Source organism: Pan troglodytes, chromosome 19 (genome assembly GCF_028858775.2).
Source record: "Pan troglodytes isolate AG18354 chromosome 19, NHGRI_mPanTro3-v2.0_pri, whole genome shotgun sequence".
NCBI lineage: Eukaryota > Metazoa > Chordata > Mammalia > Primates > Hominidae > Pan > Pan troglodytes.
This window is the reverse complement of record NC_072417.2, coordinates 40,011,438-40,034,102: the sequence shown is the minus strand read 5'-3', so window position 1 is coordinate 40,034,102 and position 22,665 is coordinate 40,011,438. Positions and strand designations below refer to the sequence as shown.

The following is a 22,665-nucleotide window of genomic DNA, read 5'->3' as shown; positions in this document are numbered from 1 at the left end:
ATAGTCCTGTCTCTGGTCAGCCCTTTGAAGTGGTGGTTTCAGAGCCGCGTGGAATGGAGGGAAGGGCTGGCTGTGAGAAACATGGGGATAAGAACCACACATTTTCTTCCTCTGGCACTCCTGAGCATATGTTTTATGCCAGGTGCTGTAGTAGGAACTGGGGATATGAGGGAAATATGGTCCCTGCCCTGATGTGTAATTATAGGGGGATCTAACCTAGTCTTTTGGAGGTCTCCATGCTGTAGTTGAATATGAGCTAGGTATCATCATTCCTGTTTACAGGTGGGTGAACTGAGACTCAGAAAAATTAATTATCTTCCTTGGGGCAGTGCAGCCTAGTATATGGTGGATTTGAACCCAGATGTGTTCAACTCAGAAGCCTGGGAGCTCGTGTCTATTGGGGGAGACCGAGGCAGAAGCTGTTAACTGTAGTATGATAGTAACTCCATGATCAGGGCTCTGAAAGAGTCACACACAACACACCAGGAAGGGGAGAGGCGGACTCTGACTTGGCCTGGGTAGGAAACTCCAGCAGGTATTGGAGGAATAGCTGCTGGGTGAGTGCGTGCCTGGTGGGCAGGGCCAGGGGCTATGGAACGGAGCTGGGGGGCTGGGGGAAGTTGGAGCCCTGGTTTTGGAATTTGCCTCTGGTCTCACTGGGCGGGATGGATCAGAGTGGGGTAAGCCAGGATAGGGCACATGAGTGCATCCTCTTAGACCTGTAGGATAAAAGCTCACTCGTGTGTCTACGGTTGTGAGCTTCATGCTCTGTAGGTGCTACCCAGGGCTTAGGTTCCATAATAGGACAGCAAGTAGACTCAGAATCCTGAACCTCAGCAGTGTGTTTGATTAGCAGGGTCTGCTCTGGGCACCTGAGGGGCATGGGGTGCAGGAATGTCAGGGGATCAGCCTCTGGGTCTGTGGTTTCATCAGACGTAAAAACTGTACAGTTGAGAGTGTGGAATTATTTTGATTCTGACTCAGCGCTCCCTCTCCAGCAGTTGTCTGCACTTGCCACTGAGCCCCTAGTACCCTGAAGGGAGCAGGGGCCATGGGAGAGGGGTAAGTAACCCCAAGGGGGTTGAATCTGGCTCTGTCAGATTGTTGGTGAGCCTGGGGCCAAACTAGTTTTCTGGGGGAAATTTCAAAAATGCTGATGTGGCAGCAGTGGTTTCATTATTATGGGTCTCATTTCATGCTCACATCTCTCTATCCACAGGAGTTCTTGACCTGGCGTCTGTGGATAGAATTCAGGGGGTCCATCCATGAACGTAGATGGGGAAGAAAATTGCACTTTTATTTTCATTAACCTTAACTGGAATTTAGCATGTCATTCCACTTGGTTGTAGGCAATGAGGCACAGTTATCTTAACAAACACCTGTGACTCGGTCACCAGTAGGAATCACAGTTGTGGAGCTATCTGAAAAAGCAGTTTCCACTTGTCACAACTTTAAAGTTATGGCAGTTATTAGATGCACTGTTGGATGTTTAATACTTTAATAAAGAAGCTTTTATGACTCTATCACAGGTTTTTTTTTTTTTTTTTTTTGAGACAGAGTCTTGCTCTGTCACCCAGGCTGAAGTGCAGTCAGACAAGGGATACTCAGCCTGTATCTCAGTATATTTTTCTTTTTTTTCTTTTTATTTGAGACGATCACTAAGGCTGGCAGGCTGGGGTGCAGTGGCCTGATCTTGGCTTCCTGCAACCTCTGCCTCCTGGGTTCAAGTGATTCTCCTGCCTCAGCCTCCCGAGTAGCTGGGATTACCGGCGTGTGCCACCACGCCTGGCTAATTTTTGTATTTTTAGTAGAGACAGCATTTCACCATATTGACCAGGCTGGTCTCGAACCTCTGATTTTAAGTGATCCACCTGCCTTGGCGTCCCAAAGTGCTGGGATTACAGGCGTGAGCCACCATGACTGGCTGTCTATCACAGTTTTCAGTAATTTGATAAATGTGTTTAAATAGAATTGATTTCCTTTGTAATTCTAAGTGTGTCGTTTTATACATTTCAAAGTATTGTTCTATCCAGGTGCGATGACTCACGCCTGTAATCCCAGGACTTTGAGAGGCTGAGGTGGGAGGATTGCTTGAGCCCAGGAGTTCAAGACCAGCCTAGGCAACATAGTGAGACCCCATCTCAAAAAAAAAAAAAAAAAAAAAGATAAAGATAAAAAAAGAAATAAATGAAAGTATTGTTCTTTGAAAGAGATCATGGGCCTCCCTAGGTTTCCAAAAGGGTCTACGGCCCCAAACTGGTTATAAGCTTTTATTCTAATTGAAAATTTGGAGCCTTTCTAGATATTTGAAATTAAAAATTATTAATTCATCATTTTTTTCTTTGTAAAATATTGTGACTCTGTTAACAAGAGTCCTTGCTCTTTAGAAAAATGTACTAAGGTCCCGGTGCAGTGATCCTAAGTGTTTTGTTTTATACTCAGATCAAGTGATCTGCCCACCTTAGCCTCCGAAAGTGCTGGCTCATGCCTGTAATCCCAACACTTTGGGAGGCAGAAGTGGGCAGATCATCTGAGGTCAGAAGTTGGAGACCAGCCTGTCCAACATGGCAAAAACCCGTCTCTACTAAAAATACAAAAACTAGCCCTTTATGGTGGCATGCGCCTATAGTTCCAACTACTTGGGAAGCTGAGGCACAAGAATCACTTAAACCCAGGAGGCGGAGGTTGCAGTGAGCCAAGATCGTGCCACTGCACCCCAGCCTGCCAGCCTTGGTGACCATCTCAAAAAAAAAAGAAAAATATAGTGAGATACAGGCTGAGTATCCCTTGTTTGAAATGCTTGAGGTCCAAAGTGTTTTGGATTTTGGATTTTTTAGAATTCTGGAATATTTGTATTATACTTAATGGCTAAGCATCCCAAACCCAAAAGTTCAAAATCCACAATGCTCCAGTGAGCATTTCTTTGGAGCATCATGTCAGTGCTCAAAATGTTTTAGATTTTGGAGAGGTTCAGCTTCTGGGTGTTTGGAAGCGTTTCGGATTTTGGGTTTTTGGATTCGAAATGCACAACCTATATTTACAGATGAAAGGAAAAGGAATGAATTAACGCCACAACCATGAGGGACAGCAGGGTTGAGAAGTGTCTCCAGAAGACAGGTTCCTGTAAGAGACTGTGAAGGTGGTACTTATTTTGGGGGGACACTTGGAAGTCACCATTAGGAGGCCACCAGAGTCTTAGCAACATTTCAGGAGCTCTCCCTGGGTCCCTGGGTCACTTGGCCGTAGCCAAGCCAGGCAGCTCCCTGGTCTTCTGGCAGTGAGCTCGTTTCCATCTGTCGAGCCTAACTGGCCTCTGTTGGGAATGCGAGTCCCTTATTTTTCGTCAGACCTGGGCCATGCCCTCCTTGTGCTTCTCTGTATCCCGTGTTCCCCAGTCCAATGCTGGGCACCCAGCCAGGGCCCAGTGTTTGTCGGGTTTACCCAAGTCAGGCTGTCCTTGTGTAAGCTTATTTGAAGTTTTAGCCATTTGCGAGTCTTTTGAAAGCTTTGGACAATAACTCTAGAAAATACACAGACTTGCATATCTGAAATTTGCATACATTTCAGGGTGTGGATCCCTGAAAGCCTACTGGGAATCCGAGTCCAGGACCCTGGCCAATACTGCTGCTGCTCAGTGGTCATGGCTACACTTGTGGTGCTCACCACGTGCCAAATGCGTCATTTCTTCCGTCTCTCTGAGAGTCAGCTTCTATTATCCCCATTTTTCTGGAGGACAAGATGGAGACCTATGACAAGATGGAGACTTTTATAGGGGGTTAAGTAACTTGTCCAAGGTCACAGAGCTAGTGCGTGACTGAGCCCTTGGATCCCAACCCAGGCAGTTGGATTCTTCGCTGGAAGCATCCTAGGTGGGAGGTTACCCATTCTCCCCAAACCAGCAGGTCTTCCATATTAGCAATTACCAACTCCCTGACCCCACCCTGGCAGGAAAGCCTTCTTTTTTTCCCGAGACAGGGTCTTGTTCTGTCACCCGGGCTGGAGTACGGCGGTGTGATGATGGCTCACTGCAGCCTTGACCTCCTGGGCTCAAGCGATCCTCCCACCTTAGCCTCCCAAGTAGCTAGGACTACAGGCATGCGCCACCATGCTTGGCTAATTATTGTATTTCTGGTAGAGACAGGGTTTTGCCACGTTGGCCAGGCTGGTAGGAAGGCTGCCTTATATTTAACCCAGCTCTCTGTTCTGACCAGTGTTGCCCATGACGCTCATGTCCTGAGGTGGGCAGTGTCAGCCACCTTGGGTAGGGCAGGGGGCTCATGGGTGGCCACCAGCCTCTGCCTGTTCTCCCAGACCCTTCTCCACCCTTTCCCCTCCCCTGCAAACAGCAGAGAGGAGAGCCAGCCCCTTCCCTCATCACATTGCTTGTGTCTGCCTGAGCTCCTCTGTAGTGTGCTTGGGCCTGCCATATGGTTGGGCTGCAGATGAACACAGGCTTTTCTTTTTTGGACTTTCTGCAGGCGAAGCTGGTCCGTTACATTTGTAAGCAGAGGCAGTGCAAGCTGAGCGTGGCTCCCGGTGAGAGGACCCCAGAGCTCAACAGCTACCCCCGCTTCAGCGACTGGCTGTACACTTTCAACGTGAGGCCGGAGGTGGTGCAGGTATGCAAGCTGGGTCTCAGCATAGGGATAGGCATGAGGGGCCAAGCAGAGGGAACACACACAAACCCGAGGGCTAGCTTCCCCGTGGCTAAGACTAAGGGTTGATGCTCTCTAGTCTTGAGAAGGAGGATGGGGAGGGACAGCAGCGCCAGGAGGGATCCAGGGTACATGTGGCTCCAACAAGTGCCCTGGATGCTATTGCCCGATGAACTAGGGCAGCCCCACGCTGGGCATTGATTTGTTCATCATACTTACAACAGCCAACATATCTGGAAGCATTGGCTGTGTGGCAGACACTGTGTTAAATGTTTCTGTGTTTTGTAAGATAGATAATCTCACTTGTCATGAACTCCTATAAGGAAATTACTGTCATTGTTGCCATTTTATACTCGAGGAAATTAAAGCACAGAATGGTTAAGTAAGTTGTTTAAAATCACACAGCTAGTAAATGATAGCTTGGAATTTGGAAATAAGAGTCTGAATTTAGTTTAATCTTCTGACTGCTACAATATGCTGTCTTCCTTCCATTGTTCTCTCTTCCTGTCTGTGCAGCCTACCCACCTGCCAGCCAGCCAACTAACCAACCAGCATACTCGGAGTGTGTACTGTGCCAGGTGCCAGGGGTGCAGGTCAGCTCTCATGGAGTGCGGATTAGTCCTACTTGGCAGGCATGGTTCACCCAGTCAGATCTCATAAATCCCCTACTTCTATCCTAAAATTAAAAATATTGGCTTTTGCTGCTGTGTAAAAAGTAGCATGAATTCATTATATATAGATACTTTGGAAACAGAGAAGGAAAGAAATCACATACATACTCCTAACACTCAGAAAATCTATGATCATTAAGGTCTTTTTTTTTTCCTTCCTCTCCCCAATATGGAAATCTTTTAAAAATTTCTATCTGGACTGTCCTGTAAGGTAGTCACAAGCCTCATGATTATCAAGCATTTAGAACATGGCTAGTCCAAATTAAAATGTGCTATAACTTCTTCCCTTGCTCTTACCTGTGTGGGCAAGGCCCTGTGGCTCTCCCCCAAGGCACACTGCAGACCCGCCTGCCTCTCTCCCTCCCTACCTCCAGCACCACGGTCCAGGCCGCTGTCACCTCCTGCAGAATCTCTGCAGTGGCACCTCGCCCCTTGCATTCCATTTTCCACCCAGCAGCCAGGGTGCTCACCTAGAAAGGTGACTTAGATCCCATCCTTTTTCAGTGCTTCCTGTTTCCTTCAGGATAAACGCCAGATGCCTTCCTTGATCTGGCCTCTCTCGCCTCTGTTTGCTCACCTTCTCCTTTGCTCGGTAGACTCTAACCTTTGCACTTGCTCCCCACTTCCCTGGAGTGCTCTGCCCATGACTCATCCCGTGAATATTTTTCTGGTGTTGAGTGTTGTCACCGCCTCCAGGCAGTCGTCCCTGGTGATGTGATCTAAAGATCATCCCCTGCCCATCATTCTCGCCTGCGCACCTGAGTTTATTTTCTCAATGACACTGACCACTTTCTGGAGTGACCTAACCGATTTGTTGTCTGTGGTCTGTCTGCTCCCCCTGGGATGCGAGCACCATGAGACACGGCCTTGCTGTTTGGGTTTGTTTGCCACAAAATCCCCATTGAGTGTTGGGCCCAATATGGCAGTTGCTTGGTTGCGACAGATATAAAAATAAATACCTATTTATTTACTGAATAAGTAGATTTCATCATGACATGGTAGATGTCTCCAATAGCCCAGGGTTTGGCCCCAAGTGGGTGGTGACACAGGTTACTCTTAGCTCTGGCTTTCAGTTAAGTCCGGCAAGAGAGGCCAGTGTAGGGATCATAGCCCCAAAGAACCCCCTTCCCAGCTATGCCTGCTGCCATGAGTCACCTCCATGAGTCACCTGCCATGAGCCCTGGGAGAGTTGGTGCCCCCAGGGGAGATGGCCCTCTCCAGGAAGGCTAGGGCAAGTGACCCAAAGATTTCTTGGATGCAGTAGCACTCCCCTCTTCCCATGCCAACGTCCTTTTCATTCATGAAGGGCTTGTGCTGCCAGGAGCCTGAGCAGCCCTTTCCTGGGAGGCCTCTGCTCTCTGGTTATTGAGCTGCACTGGTGGCCACAGTGGGGTCCTGGGGCCCCTGAGAGCCTCTGGGTTCTTTTGCTTCAAAGTTGACACATAGCACATCTGGCATGTCATGATGGGTACACTGATGTGTTGTTTAATTATCCCAACACCCTACTTAATAGAGACCATTTTCTCCACCTCACAGTTGAGGAAGCTAGCACTCAGTGGGTATAGAAACTCACCAGGGTCCTAGAGCCACAGAGGAGTAGAGCCGGATGCCCCTCCACACCTGACTGTGAGTCCTCCGTCTCAACCACTTCTCTCTCCTTCTTCTTGGAATGCCTGGATTCAGGCACCTGGCCAAGCCCTTTCACCTTCCAAAGCTTCAGTCTCCTCCTTTTGTGAAATGGGAATCACCCATGTGCTGCTTGCTGGCACAGGCAGTTGTGAAAGTCAAGTGCGGGGGTGGAGGAGGAAAAATTAACAATTTCCCACCTCTCTCTTACCCTCAGCTGCTGTTAATCCCAGGTGAGAGCCAGACCCAGCAGAGGCAACCAGAGAGGCCTGCACACACGGCAGCTCTCAACAGCCTCCTGGGGAGTGAAGGAAGGCTGGGAATGGCTGACTAGAGGCAGTTTTCTGAATCAAGAGAGATAGCGGGGGTCAACCCAGGGCTTAGGACAGAGAGGGCGGCACACCAGCCTGACAGAGCTGGGCCAAGTGTCCTCCTTCCGTCCCCCCAATTGGTACCAAGGGTGTCCTCACCAGCAGGGCCAGGAGGAAGTGAGGCTGGAGTGGATGGGGAGCAGGAGGGCAGACTGGGCTGCAGGAGCCTGCTGGAGGTACCTGGGCCTGGCAGCTTTCTTCCTGGGCTTTAAGAACCACAAGGAACCATTAGCTGCTGTCATTCCATCTTCCCCAGACTCTCCAGAAACCCCTTCTCAAGATTTCTCTTTTTCTTCCTCCCAAATCTCATGTCAGTTCCTGGGCTATAGCCAGAGTATTCTAAAGCCTAGAAAGAAAAGGCTATTTCCTTTAGTAAACCCAGCTTCAGCTCCTACAGACTGGGGAGAGGGCTACCTTGGTTCAGTTCTACCTCTGAGAGTTTCTCCTTGTACATGTGTGGAAGCCTAGTGATGGGGGAACCCTGAGTTAGAGCAGCTCTCCAGGGCTTCAGCTGCAAGGGCTGGCCCCAGGGGTGTGGGTCTATTTTATTCTGTTTCTTAACCCAGACAGTTCTTTGGACTCTGACTCGATACCCACTGCTGCCCCTGACCCCTACCCTGGCCCTGATGGATTCTGTGTGCTTTCAGTGGGAATTGGCTCTGTAAGTTCTGCCCATCAAAAATAGGTGCAGTATTCAGAAGCCAAAGTTCCAAACCCATGTCTGTCATGCATTAAAAACCCATGTCTGTCAGAGAATCTTTTGACTTCTTAACCCATTTATGCCAGAGGTTGCAGTTTTTTTTAATTTTTGCAGTCAGACCTTGGCAATGACCTTGAGCAGTAGGATATAAATAACTCCCATGTGCTTAGCATTCCAACAATGGAACACTAGGCATACGTGGGTTGTCATCTAAAACAGGGGACCCATCCCCCAGGCCACTGACAGGTACCGGTCCACTTGGCCTCTTAGGAACTGGGCCACACAGCAGGAGGAACGTGTTTACAGTTGCTCCCCATTGCTCGCATTACCGCCTGAGTTCCGCCAGCTGTCAGATCAGCAGCAGCATTAGATTCTCACAGGAGCACAAACCCTGTTGTGAACTGCACACGCGAGGGATCTAGGTTATGTGCTCCTTGTGAGAATCTAATGCCTGATGATCTGTCACCGTCTCCCATCACCCCCAGATTGGACTGTCTAGTTGCAGGAAAACAAGCTCAGGGCTCTCACTGATTCTACATTATGGTGAGTTGTATAATTATTTCATTATATATTACAATGTAATAGAATAAAGTGCATGATAAATGTAATGCACTTTAATCCTCTGGAAACCATCCCCGCTCCCTGTCCCTGGAAAAATTATCTTCCATGAAACCAGTTCCTGGTGCCAAAAAGGTTGGGGACCACTGTTCTAAACCATTGTTTATCTTCTTAAATAAACTTTTTACTTCGGAATAATTTTAGATTTACAGAAAAGTTGCAGGGATGTAAAGAGAGTTCTCGTATGTACCCCTCACCCAGTTTCCCCATCATGAACGTTGTCGTGACCACAGTGCCTTTGTCAAAACTGAGGAAATGACACTGGTATATTACAATGAACGCAACTCCAGACTATGTAGGTTTCACCAGTTTTTCCTTTACTGTCCTCTCTCTTTTCTAGGATCAATCCAGGGCACCGCATGGTTTACATTATTTTGGTTTATCATGTCTCCCCAGTTTCCTCTGCTCTGTGACAGTTTCTCAGTCTTCCCTTAATTTCAAGACGTTGACACTACTTTGTTTTTTGGAAGTGAGCCCTCCCTTAGGATTGGGGGGTATGGGGGGTAGGTGGGTTAAGCTCCATCTCCTCTGGGGGTATATCTACACAGATTATTTGGAACTTTTCTGTAGGAAAGAGTTGTCTTTTCTCCTCCATTTATTTATTCATTCAGTCATTTATATCAGTATAGGCTCATGTCTTTTTCTTTTACACATTGGGTTCTAATCCAATACTACATGATTTATTTTGTTTCTCAAGTTCTTCCAGCTTTGGCCATTGGGAGTTCTTGCAGGTTTGTTCCTGCATCCTGTGACATTCCCCATCCTTCAGTTTTGTTTGGCGTGTGTGTGTGTGTGTGTGTGTGTGTGTGTGTGTGTGTAGCACTTCCGTGTGTAGCACTTCCTTTGCTTTCTGACACTACAGTATGCTTCAGCCCCCTCTGTTTTTTACTAACCCCACTTCTAGAATCAGTTATTTCCCCAGGGAGCCTGGTGAGTTATTCGCTCTGCTTTGTTTTGATTTTATTATTTTTATTTTTTAAAACTGTGGTGAAATACATATAACGTAATTTACCATTTTAATCATTTCTAAGTTTACAGTTCAATGACATTAAATACATTCACACTGTTTTGTGACTGTCACCACTGGAACGTTTTCATCTTCTCAAATGAACCATTGGTTTTATTAGAAGAGATGTGTTTATTGTAGGGGGTAAAATGAAACAAAGGAGATAAAGTGAAAGAAAATTGCTGCATCCCATTTCCCTGAAGCCTGCTCATCTTTCTGAACATTTTCTAGCCCTCACATTCCTCTGCGTGTTGTCTCTTTTGTACACATGAGATCAGGCCAGACATTTGGTTCAGGAACCTGCTCTTTCCCCTTAAAGACCTGTATTTCCATGGTTACAAACACTGCTACCAAGAACATCTTTGTGCACCTGTGTATTTCTACAGGGAAAAAAACCTAGAAGTGAACTTGCTAGGCTGGATTTTAGTGAATGTTTCCAAAGTGTCTTTTAAAATACAATAAAAACAGTCTTTTTCTTCAACGGTTATTTATTTATTTATATATTTTGAGACAGGGTCTCGCTCTGTTGCCCAGGCTGGAGTGCAGTGATGTGATCCTCGCTCATTGCAGCCTCAATGTCCTGGGCTCAAGCGATCCTCCCGCCTCACTTCCCAAGTAGCTGGCACTGCAGATGTGCGCACCACTGCACCTGGCTATATATATATTTTAATTTTTTTGTAGACACAGGATCTCTCTATGTTGCCCAGACTGATCTTGAACTCCTGGGCTCAAGTGATCCTCCTGCCTCAGCCTCCCAAAGTCCTGGAATTACAGACATGAGCCACCGTGCCTGGCCTGCTCAACTTTTTAATGAGACTCTCATTCCAGGTGTACCTGGACCAGACAGTAAACTGCACATATACCTTTTCTAAACTTGTACTTGGCTGGGCGGTAGTTAAGACCCCCAGCTCATCCCTGTTCCTGTCCCTGTATGTTTCCTAAGAAATTGCATAGGGCCATGCCCACAGAAGAAGACTCAGAGTCAGAGGAGGGAACAGGGTCCCTGGGTGTGTTGAATGGTCAGTGTGGTGCAGGGCCCAGATTCCAGCCTGCCCTAGTCCTGCCTCAGGAATCCCTCTAGGGTGCCCAGGCCTTCATGGGTTGGTGTGGCCTCTGCTATGTCCAGACTGGCCTGGTGCCTTGGAGGCTAGAAGCAAAGTTGTATTTTCTCCCTGGCTGTCCTGACTTAGTGCCTTAGCCCTCCTGTTGTTTAGGAAACTAGAGAGCCCCCAAAGGGCCAACAGGACAGCTTGGCTCACACGGAGGGGGAGGAGTGCCAAGGTCCTGCCAGTGCCCCCATGGGACAGCCCGATCCAGGTCTGCGGGGAAAGGGACTTCCCTTTGTCAAGCTTCGGGAGGGACCTAAAACCCAACAAGATCTCCAGAAACCTGGCCCAGGGGGTGGGGATAGGTCCTTGGGGATTTCTGTGGGGCAGCTGGTCTGGCTTGGAGGATATTAGAGCTAGACCCCTCTCTGCCTGACCCTGAAGTTTGGCCTGGAGAGAAGTCTCCTCCAAGGTAGCTCAGACTGCAGAGATTGGCACCCTGAAGGAATGGTTCCCTGTACGTGTGAGAGAGGTTGGACCAAAAGACACCACCAGCATCAGGAGGAGTCCTGGGGGGATAGCGGAGGCCAGAAAGTCATGGCATCTGTCCCCTCTTTCCAGGCAAGAATTAGACATAGCACGCTCACTTGGCTGCTGGTGCCCACTGTGGTGGGCACTGCAGGGAGGTAACCCTGCCTCCCAGAACCACTGTCCAGTGGAAGCAGGATGGACCTGCATGGCCGTGGCCATGGTTGACCCAGGCAGGACCTGAGATCCTATGGGTATCTAGAATGGGCCTATCTGCCTTTTACACAATGTGAGATCATGGGCAAGTGACTTCATCTCTCTGGGCCTCAGTTTATCCATATGAGAAATGACAGATTAAGTGACCTTTTAAGTCCTTTCCTCAGATGGCTGCTGCTTCTGGACAGTAAAGAAGCCTAGAGTAGAAGGAGTTCTGTCAGGTGAGGTGGTTCGGAGAGACCACGTGGAGTGGCACCTTCCCCTGAACCCTCCAGATGGTGGCTTTGCCTTGCCTCTCAGATGTGTCTGCCCTCCTGTAAGTTGTATACCATGCTCTCTTCGAGGTATTTCATCATGTGCTTTTCCCACTGGCTCCTATGTAATGTTTGTGTGCAGCAGTTGGAGCTCTGCCGCACAGATCATGGGGCGATGTTTTTACTCCTGTATTCTGTGCCCCCGAGTCAGGCTTTTCTTCCATGGATTTTGACACACAAAGCTTCCTTGTGTGTCTTCACCCATTTTTTTTCCTTTAGCCCACACAAGATGTGATCAGCTATCCATTGTTACTGAGAGATGGGAGTTTTAAATTTTTCAACACCAAGCAAGTACAGAAGTGTTAGAAAGCAAGCAAAGGTCCTCCTCTTCCACTTCGCGGGGGTAACACCTTGTTAACAGGTCGGTGGGTGCACCTGCCAGACCTCTTCACGCATTTTACAGTCACTTAAAATGACGTGCAAATTTACTCCCTTCTCTCTCTCTTTTTTTTTTTTGTTTGCTGAAATGGGATCATATGATAGATATCATTTTGCAGGTTTGCAGTCTTAACGTCATCTGTGTTATCCATAAAAATTCATGTTATCCTTCTTTAACAGTAGAGTAGTAAGAGATACAGTTTCATCAAGGTATGATATGAATGCCTGTGTCTGAGGGATACCCACCTGCTCACATACATGCGCACACAGTGACATCAGGCAACTTGGTGGTTCAGGTGACTCAGCACCTGAACGAAGATGAGAGCCCGTGCCCAGAAGAGGCCAGGTGCCCAGCTGTAATGCCTGGCACATGGAGGCCCTGGCAAATACTTACTGGGTGAAGGAATGTACCAAAGTCACTGCAGGATAGAGGTCAGGGATGCCAGACTTGAAAACAGGACTCTTTCAATATTTGTCTGTCTGTCTGTCTTTCTGTTTTGTTTTTTTTTTTTTTTTCTTTGGAAGGGAACAAAATCCGTGAAGTCTGTCTGTTTCCTTTTGCTAACCTGATAGTGCTGAAGGACCCCAGCATCTGTGCAGTCAGTGCCTGAAGATGATCTGCCCAGGGCTGCCCCCTGAGGCTTCCTGGGGGAACTTTGTGTGGTGGGATTTGTCCCTTCAGTCGCTTTGAGTTCTCTGCTGACCTTGACTCTTCGTGGCTTCATGACTAGGACTTTGATTTTTCCCTTAGGAAAACATACGTGGATCGTTTGTGTGTGCAGCCATCTGTGTGTGGAATCTCCTCCTTCCTTTTCCATATTGTTTTCCTAAGGGCCATCCCTGCAGGGTTATCTAAATACCATTTCAGATTTTGTCTTTTGGTTGGATAGTGTTTGCGGTCTTAAAGTTTCCAGGAAATAATGCCTTTTCTACTAGAGGAAGAGAGGGGATAGACATGGATGTGGTCACACAGTACGGCAGCTGCATTTCCAGGTTCCTGGTGTGGCTGAGGTGGCCCTGCGTGGGTTTCTTTCTGTTCCCACCTGAGTCAGATGCCAGCCCTCTGCGGCTCCGAGCCTGCTGCGGCGCTGCATGCCTGACCTTTGGTTCCTCGTCTCTTCCCTGTCTGTAGATGTTGGAGACAGAACTTGGGCAATGCCTGCATGTGTTTGCCCAACCACTAGATCTTCCTCTAGAGCAGCGCTGTTCAAAACCTTCTGTATTGTCCATTCAGTGTGGCAGCCCTTAGCCATATGTGGCTTGGGGACACTTGAAATGTGTATAATGCAGCTGAGAAACTGAAATTCGCGTTTTGTTTTATCGTAATGAATTTTAATTTGAATAGACATCTGGCTATGACTGCATTGACCAGGGCCCTGTGGTGAGAGCTGGGATGCTGAAGACACCTTCCTCTGCCCCAGGAGCGCACAGACTGGGGTGAAACAGGAAGTGAGAGCCCCAGATGCCCTGATGGCTCTGGGATGGGATCTGTTGGAGCCAGCGGGCCAACTCATCCTGGGTAGTCAGGGAAAGACGGATGTCCGGGAAGGCAAGAGCACACCAGGCGGAGGGAAGAATATCTGCAGAGACCCTGAGGATGAGGAAATCAGAGCGCTTGTGAAGCGCGTGAGGAGGAGTCTGTGAGGAGGCTGGCGGGGAGCCATGGTGGATTCCTGCAGCTCTCCCTGTGTGCAGTGTAGGGGTTGGGGCTCCTCTTGGGGGATATTGGAAGTGTGTGTGAGAGAGGGGGAGGAATTCCAAATGAACATTAGAATTGTTTAAAGGAAAGTAAAACTAGCAAGAAGGCTGCATTCACATGGGAATGGGCTGATAGTGACGGGGTGAGGAGCACTGCCTCCCACGTGGCTGGAGGGTGGAAGGGCCGGGGATAGGAAATGAGATGGGAGGGAGCTCAGAGGCGGGGCCCTGCCCCTTTCCCAGTCATTTGGATTTGCACACTATGGCTGTTTCAAGCTGCCCCCTGTCCCACAAGTTACATCTAAAAGTCTCAGCTTCATATTCTGGCAGCAGCTGGGGAAATGATTTCAGAGCCTGCTGGCATGGAGCCATTTTTTTTTTCTTTAGCAATTTCCCGGTTGGAAGTTGTTGAAAGGAAGTGGCAAGCGCTGCCTGAGCAGTTCTAGCTGGGAGAGGTGGGTGCTGCAGAGTCTGGGATTCCAGGGTGAAAGCCACAGGTTCCCCTGAATAAGCTCTTACTGCTGGTGGTTCCTGAACTGAAGATGCAGGCGGATCTGGTAAGGGGATTTTTGTTGTGATCCTGACTGGACATGTTTCTCTTTCCCCTCTCCTCTATCCTTGCGTTCCTGTGTTTAAGATGAGGCCTTCTCCCAGAGATGGGGGACAAAGCTGCCTGACTCCTGCCACCATTTTGGTTTCCCAGTGGCTGGGGGTGGCCAGAGCTCTGTGTGGACACCAGGAATGTAGGCTGTATGAGGCAGTAGGATGTGTGAGACCTAACCAGGAAAGCGAACCCGCATTTGGCTCCTGGGGTGCAGCTTGAGTCGGCATGACTATGGCCCTCATTCCTAGCCTCTCCTTCCCACCCCTCCTCCTGTCGGCCCCATACTCTCTCTTTGAGAGCCAGAGGCCCAGCTGTTCTTACAACCTTGCTCTTTGGCAACTGGGAGCCTCCCCAGGAAGCAGCACACACCCTCACCCAGCCTCCTGGAGGGATCTGTGCCAATGTGTCAGCCCAGCAGCACAGGGCTGCCTTGGTACCAGCCCAATGGGGGCTGGGCCACACAGCTCTCCACTTAGGATGGGGAAATGGCGGCAAGTGGTGGACTGGCATGCCTGTATCACCTGGCCAGTCAGGAGAGGAGCTGAAGTTGGAGCATGGAAGGAAGGGGCAAGCTACAAGGCCAGCATTGTATAGATGTCATCCTGTTTCATCCTTATCCCTGGGACAGGAGACAGGGAGATCTGATGATCCCCTGCAAGCTGATGGCAGGATGAAGATTCAAACCCAGGTCCTTGTACTTCCTTCTCATACACAATTTTGTCATCTAATATCTTACCCAGAATAGCACAGTTCTGGGGCTACTGTATGATATGTAGTTGTGTAAATGAATTGACTGCCTGCCTTTGTGTGTGTGCACGTGTGTCTCTCTCTTCCCCCCTCATTTCTTTTCCTTTACATTCACTCGTTACTCATATGCACCCATTGATCACTTACCTTTTACCTGGTACCTTGATTAATTATCACAGAGGATTAATTGATGAGCAAAATAGTCTGTCCTGGATGCTTACAGCTAGTGTGATGCACACGTCTGCAAATAACTAGGGTGCGTAGCTGACTGCTGGCCCCAAGGAGCGGGGAAGGGATGAAGCATGGTCAGGTACAGAGCTGAGGTCCTACTTCCATTCAGTTATTTATTCACTCACTCAGTGTGTATTTAGCACCTGTTGTGTGCTCGGCACTGTTCTAGCCACTGAACATGAGTTCCTGTCCTTCTGGAACTGGCAGACATCACTTTCTCCAATAGATGAAGTCATTAATTTTTCTGATCTTGAGCCAAAGGTACCCACTTTTCAGGGTGGGGGTTCCCCTGGTTTCATGAAATCTGAAAAATCATGAGCATGAATGTCCTGCTTAGTCCTGTACTGCTTGGTGTTTGTTTGTTTGTCTGTTGTTTGTTTGTGGCAGGGTCTCGCTCTGTCGCCCAGGCTGGAGTAGAGTGACGCAATCTTGGCTCACTGCAACCTCCACCTCCCGGGTTCAAGTGATTCTTGTGCCTCAGCCTCCTGAGTAGCTGAGACCACAGGAACATGCCACCACACCCGGCTAATTTTTGTATTTTTAGTAGAGACGGGTTTTTTCCATGTTGGCCAGGCTAGTCTTGAACTCTAGTCCTCAAGTGATCTGCCCGCCATGGCCTCCCAAAGTGCTGGGATTACAGGCATGAACCACCAGGCCCGGCCTTGCTTGGTGTTTTTGATCAATCCTTTGGATTTCTGGGCTGCCCAGTCCAGTGAAAACTGACTAGACTAGAAGCACCATGTTGGCAGGGACCTGGCTATTTCATTCACAGCTCTATCCCCAGTGCCTGGCACGTGGTGGGTTTTCTTGTTGAATGACTGGATTCAAATAACATTATCCAAAGAATTTTGGTCTCTTGGCCCAAGGCGTCTCAGGAGCTCTCACCTGGGCCAGTGAAGGTTGCGTTACAAGGATCTCTGGGGAGGGTGAAGACGAGGTGGCTGCCGGTGGCCTGCTGAATCCCAGGGCTCCAAAACTGCCTCAGGCTTCTATCGGCCACAGAACTTGAGCAGGACTGTGTGCCTATAGCCCTGCCATGAGATGGCTTTGGTGTAGTGTGTGCCGGAGCCCCCTCTGGGGACTACCTGGCTCCTGAGTGGTCAGCTTGTGTGTGTTCCCTCCTCCTCCTAGGACCACCTCAAAGGCAAGATTGCTCTAGAACAGATCTGACTATGGCCAGATATCATTGGGAAACATTTATGTCAACACTGCACTGTTTTAAATATTATAAAGCAGCAATCTCTTATTACCCTTCTTTTAAAAAAATAGCACATAAATTTCAGTGGCCCCTGCTCCTAGCTATGTACCTTTGGGGGAGGCCACAGGATTGGGAAACAAAATTGTCTGAGTGTCACCTCTGGAAGTAAATGGCCTTGGAGGCAGACAAAATTTTGACAAAATTCTTCCTTTGCCACTTGCCAGCATTGTGACCTTGGACAGGTCCCTTGACTTCTCTGAGCCTGCTTACTGTCTTAGCTGCTCTTGCTGGAAACCTGGGAGTCGTTTCTGACTCATTGTGCTTCCTCAATGCCCACGTGGAATCAGCTAGCAAATCCTACTGGCTCTATGTCCAAGTATGGGTCTCAAGTCCTTTTGCATCTCTTTTCCATCACTGCCACCTCCCTGGTCCTGACTAGTCCTCGGACTGTTGCAGTTTCCCCATTCGCTCCCTATATCCACTCTTTACCCTCTTGATTTCATTCTTCGTGAGTTAACAGTTGTTTTAGCAAATCCGGTTATGTTACTTTCTTACTTTCTCTTTTTCCTTTCTCCTTTCCTGTTTCCTTTCCTTTCCATTTTCCTTTTCTGTTTTCTTGCTGCCCAGGCTGGAGTGTAGTGGTGCAATCATGGCCCACTGCAGCGTTCAACTCCCGGACTCAAGCTATTCTCCTCCTCCCCAGTAGCTAGGACTACAGGTATGCACCACTGTGCCCAGCTATGTTTTTATTTTTTAGTTGAGATTGGGTCTCACTCTGTTGCCCCAAGCTGGTCTCAAACTCCTGGCTTCAAGTGATCCTCCCACTTGGCCTCCCAAAGTGTGGGGATTACAGGCACGAGCCACCGAGCCTGGCTAGATAGTTCTGAGTTAAATATTCTGTCAGTGTCTTGTTACGCTTAGCACAAAATCCAAACCCTTCACCTACCTTTGAGGCCCCTTAAGTATTCAGTATCTGCCACCTTCTTCCACGTCATCTCCTGCCTTTCTTCACTCTGCCACTGGCAGAAGAACGCATCAGATGGTTTCCTGTCTTAGCCCAGGGCCTTTGTATGTTCTGTTTCCTCTGCCTGGAAGTTGCTGTACCCTTGTGGCTAGTGCCATCTCATCCTCTGACTGGGACTTAGAGGTCAGCTCTTCAGAGAGGCCACCTTGTCTAAGCTTAGAGGCCTGCTATACCTGCCGCTTTATCTCAGCATGCTCTTTCCTTTTAGCACTTATTCACAAGCTTCAATTATGTATTTTAGCTATTTTTTTATTTGTACAGTTGGTATTCGGTAGCCTTTTTTTTTTTTTGAGATGGAATTTCACCTTGTTGCCGAGGCTGGAGTGCAATGGCACGATCTCGGCTCACTGCTACCTCCACCTCCCAGGTTCAAGCTATTCTCCTGTCTCAGCCTCCCAAGTAGCTGAGATTACAGATACCCGTCACCACACCCAGCTAATTTTTTTGTATTTTTAGTAAAGACAGGGTTTCACCATGTTGGCCAGGCTGGTCTCGAACCCCTAGCCTCAGATGATCTGCCTGCCTCGGCCTCCCAAAGTGTTGGGATTATAGGCGTGAGCCCCCGCACCTGGCCTTCAGTAGCTATTTGTTGACTGGATGGGATGGATAGATGGACAAATGGAAGAATGACATGGCACCAGGGCTCATAGTAAGTACTTACTTAATCGAAGTTATATTCTTCTATTCCTAGTTAGAACTTTTTTCAAAGCAAGTTCAGATACCTGTTGGCTTAAAACAGAGACTTACCAGTTTAGGCAATACAAATCCAAGGAAGTCTGGATGCAGGGGCTCAGGTGATGCCATTAGGATGTGCCTGTGGGACAGGCTTGCTCTGCATGGCAGGTATGAAGAGCACAGGCAGCTGAGCCTCACTACCTTCTACTGTAGTCATGCTTGTCCATGAAGGGCTGTTTCCCTTGGCTGAAAAATAGCTGAAAAATCCCAGAGAAGGCTCTGATTGGCTTGGCTTTGACCACATGTTCATACTGTAACCAATCACTGGGCTAAGAAGATGGAAGACGCCCCCCCCCCCACCTCCCCCACCCACAGTAGGCTCAGGAAATGGGTTCTTGGAGGAAAGACAGCCCTGATAACAGAAGGCAGAGACGTGTAGAAACTTTTCCTCCCTCAGAGATGATTTGTCAGAGGCTTTGCAGCTCCGCAGGAAGGGTCTGCAGAGATCATGTTTCTAGACTACAGTAGGTGAGCCCACCCTCCAGTTTTTGTTTTTAATAACATTTGTTATTTCTCTCACTATGAAATCAATGTTTATTTTAGAAAATAATAGAAAGGCAAAGAAAACCCTACTCAGAGACAACCATTGGCTGTTAGCTTTTTAGGTGTTTTCTTAATATCCAGTAATTTACATATATGTTTATTTTCAAAGTGTGTAAAGTATAGAAATTATAGAAAACAGTAACAGCTACCATTTATTATGGTTTGCACTGTAATCTTACTACTCAAAGGAAACACTGTAAACCATTTGATGCATTTCCTTCCAGTCAACCAACTTTGCTAGGCTTCTCTTTTTCTTTTTCTTTGTAGTTTATTTATGAATTTATGCTGTAATTCTTTAGCAGGCACTCCCATTGTGCCTGGGACTGAGCTGTGAGCTTTATGTGGAATCTCATTCACTCCTCTCAGTAACTGTATGAGGAGGCAGTGCTTTTATCCTCAGTATAAAATAGAGATGGAAAAACTACGTGAAATTATATTTATTTAGTTTTGAGATGGCATCTCACCCTGTCACCCAGGCTGGAGTGCATTGGCACAATCTTGGCTCACTGCATCCTCCATCTTTTGGCCTCAAGCAATCCCCCTACCTTAGTCTCCCAAGTAGCTGGGACTACACGCACGCCACCAGAGCAGGCTAATTTTTTTGTATTTTTGGTAGAGACAGGCTTTTGCCATGTTGCCCAGGCTGGTCTCAAACTCCTGAACTCAAGCAGTCCGCCTGCCTCAGCCTCCCAAAGTGTTGGAATTACAGGTGTGAGCCACCACAGCTGGCCACTAATTATTATTTTAAAACAGCATTCTGTGAATCTAATTATGAACATCCATTGTAGAAAAATTTTAAAATACAGAAAAGTTTAAAAATAAAATAAAACCCCCACATAACCCTGCCAGCCACTGATAGCCAGCACTTAACTGTTTTCTACATTTTTTTTTTCATTTGCATGGACTCCAGTTCACGGTTTCTGGTGTAGACCTCTAGGAGTTTTGACAGCTGAGCATCCTTTTGAAGGTTGTCCCATGAGCCATCCCAGGCATCTGCTGCAGTTCATAGGGTTCTTCCTGTTGGTCTCCATACCACCCACCCGAAGCATGCGAGAAGCTGCAGGGGCTTGGGGGCAGTTGGAGTTCATGTGGGGGTGGGGGTTCCCCAGATGATTCACTGGAAGGAGGGAGATGACCGTGTTCTTATTGACTCAGGTCCTACCTTTTGGAGGGAGGTGGCAAGGCAGGGAAAACCTCTTGGTGGCCTCGCATCCTGGACATCCTGGGTGCCTGGTCCCCAGCCCCTGCTGCAGGGCCTGCTGGAGCCTGCACATCTCCCACCCAGCACCTGCCCCGGGAAGTATGTGCTGACTCCCCAGCTCCCAGGCACAAACTATTTTTGGCTGCAGTGACTGTTCACTACAGTCATGAAAACAGAAACCCCTCTCCCTGCCTCCTTCTTCCCTGGGACACTGCACTGGGGGCCAGGGCTGCCGGGGACCCTGGGCTCAGGCCCCCTTGTCATGAATCGCCTGTGGAGCTGGGTGACAGCCAAGTTGTCCAGGGGCACAGGGCCCCCACCTCTGGGGATGCCAAGAGAAGCCCGAGGCGTGAGCCCACCTGGGCTGGAGGATTATGAGGTAGGCACGGGGGTCTGGGCGCAGGAGGCCATTCCACAGCTCCCTGGAGTTGAGTCTGTTTGCTAGACTCTGAGTCCCTGCTTTGCTAACTGGCTGTAGAACACGTGTGGAGAAATCGCATGTTGGGGCAGAAGGTGCTTCTGTTTCATGACTTCATTCGCTGTCTTCTGTGTGATAAAGTCACTGGGGATCAGTTAGAATTTTCCTGAAATAGATCCTCCCCATCCTTCTAGTGAATAGTGTTTGGTCATTTCCTGCTTTTGAGTAGGACACACACTTGTTCTGAGCATGCTGCTTTTTTACAGGGAGCTTAAGAACGTGGAGCTGTGTAGGCTGATCCAGCTCTACCTCTCCATGCTTCTGGTTGACCAGGCCAGGGAGGCCGATGGTTATAGAGACTGTGAGTGCTGACTTTGGGGTCACACAGACCAACGTCCAAATCCAGGCCCTGTTACTTAGGGCTTGCAGTGTCTTAAGGTGTGTAACTTAATCTCTATGAAGCTCAGTTCCTTAGCTACCAAGCAGTTGTGCCTAGGCTACTTACACAGTGGTGATAATACCAATAGTTGTTATTTTTATGATTAGACTGATTGTGAAAAGGGAAAATACGTCAAGAAGCTGTGTAAGAATCCATGTGCCATGGCCCTGAGTGGGTCTCAGGACCTGGGCGTTAGGGTGTCGCTGGTGACGTGGGATCTGTTTCTTCTTTTCAAAAAGAAGAAAAGTGCATTGTCACCAAAATGGGGGTGGGGCTCACATCTGTAATCCCAGCACTTTGGGAGGCCGAGGCAGGAGGATTGCTTGAAGCCAGGAGTTTGAGACCAGCCAGCCTGACATAGTGAAACCTCGTCTCTTTTTTAAAAAAAGTGGTAGTGGGTAGGAGTGGGCAAGAACATGGACTTGAGGAGTTCCGCCCATCTGCCACCTTCTAAGCCACTGAGGCCTAGGACCTGGCTAGGCTTCAGGTGAGGCCACGAGCCCAGAGCCGCATTGCTTCTGGATTGCACAGGGCTCTGGGCCCACAAGGCACTCATGTGACTTGGCGTCCCTTAGGCAGAGGGAGGTGATTCTCAGGGCAGACCTCAGGGACATCTTGACCTTGGCTCCCTTCTTGGACTAGTGCAGAAAACCTGGAAGGAATGAAACCTTTGCACTTGGGCAGGGAATGCGTGCTGGAAACTGGCACGCCCTCCCGGGGGCATGGTATATCCTGGCGTTGGTTACTGGCAAGTGTGTCTGGACACCTGGATCCTGGTCCTGGCACCATTGTTTGGGGTGACCCAGGCAGGTTTTCTCCTCTGTGAAATGAGTGCTGACTAGATTGTCCCTAAGTTCCCTTTGGAGCCTGCCTTTGATCTCGGCAGAGAAGGGGTTTCTTCCCGACCCCTTGAAGAACCGTTGGCCCCTTTCGTGCGTGCCCCTAGAGCCTGGTAGCTGTGGCATTGGTCTCCCCAGCTTCTCCTCGGCCATCTGCTCAGGGTCTCTGTTGAGGTCCCATAGCTTTGATGCCTGTTACTGCTGTGGGGCAGAAGTTGTTTTCAAGGTTTCTAGAAAACCACAGAGAGGCTGCCTGAGGGGAGCAGGAGCTCCTGAGACACCTGTCTCCTAGTTGGACCCCCATGGGGCAGCTCCAAAACCCGACAGCTCTTGTTCCTAGGCGGAGGAGCCTGGTTCTTCTGTCTCCAGCTCTGGGCTCACTTGCTGTGGCCTGGCTCATCTCCCATCTGAATGGACAGACCACCCCAAAGGACAGACCTCACGTGCTAAACACTGGGGCATGTCCCTCTGGTGGACGGCATCTGTGATTTGGCTTCTGGCCCCACAAGGGACCCACCAGACTCCAAGGCTGGTGCCCGAGGCCTATTTGATAGTCTGGATGCCCTCTGGCACCAGGGCCCTCACTGGCTGAATTCCGAGCTCTTGCCCTGTGCATGTGGAGGAGGAGGGGACTCGTCTGACCATTCTCTTTTTCAATGGTGTGTCCGAGCAGGGGAGAATGGGGAGGGGGAGCAGTAAAGATGCCGGGGACATGGCCACACCCAGGAACCCCTGTTTAGTTCTGTCAGTGCCTTGACCCCCAGGAGAGCTGGGGTCCCCCATGGGGAGTTAGATCTCTAGCCACACCTAGCACCCTGCACCCTCCTCGTAGGATTACCGCATCCCAGTTTGCCGGCAA

The 22,665-nt window shown here is 48.9% G+C and overlaps 1 protein-coding gene across 3 annotated transcripts in view; it reads left to right on the top strand.

Moving 5' to 3' along the window:
• KSR1 (kinase suppressor of ras 1) overlaps positions 1-22,665 on the top strand; it is a 168,557-nt gene that overhangs the window by 89,728 nt on the left and 56,164 nt on the right. For all 3 annotated transcript variants that reach the window (XM_054670970.2, XM_054670971.2, XM_063799679.1), the window contains one exon: positions 4,479-4,619. In XM_054670970.2, the coding sequence (XP_054526945.1) occupies positions 4,479-4,619 (141 nt within the window). Of the gene's footprint in view, positions 1-4,478; positions 4,620-22,665 lie in introns of those variants that run through there.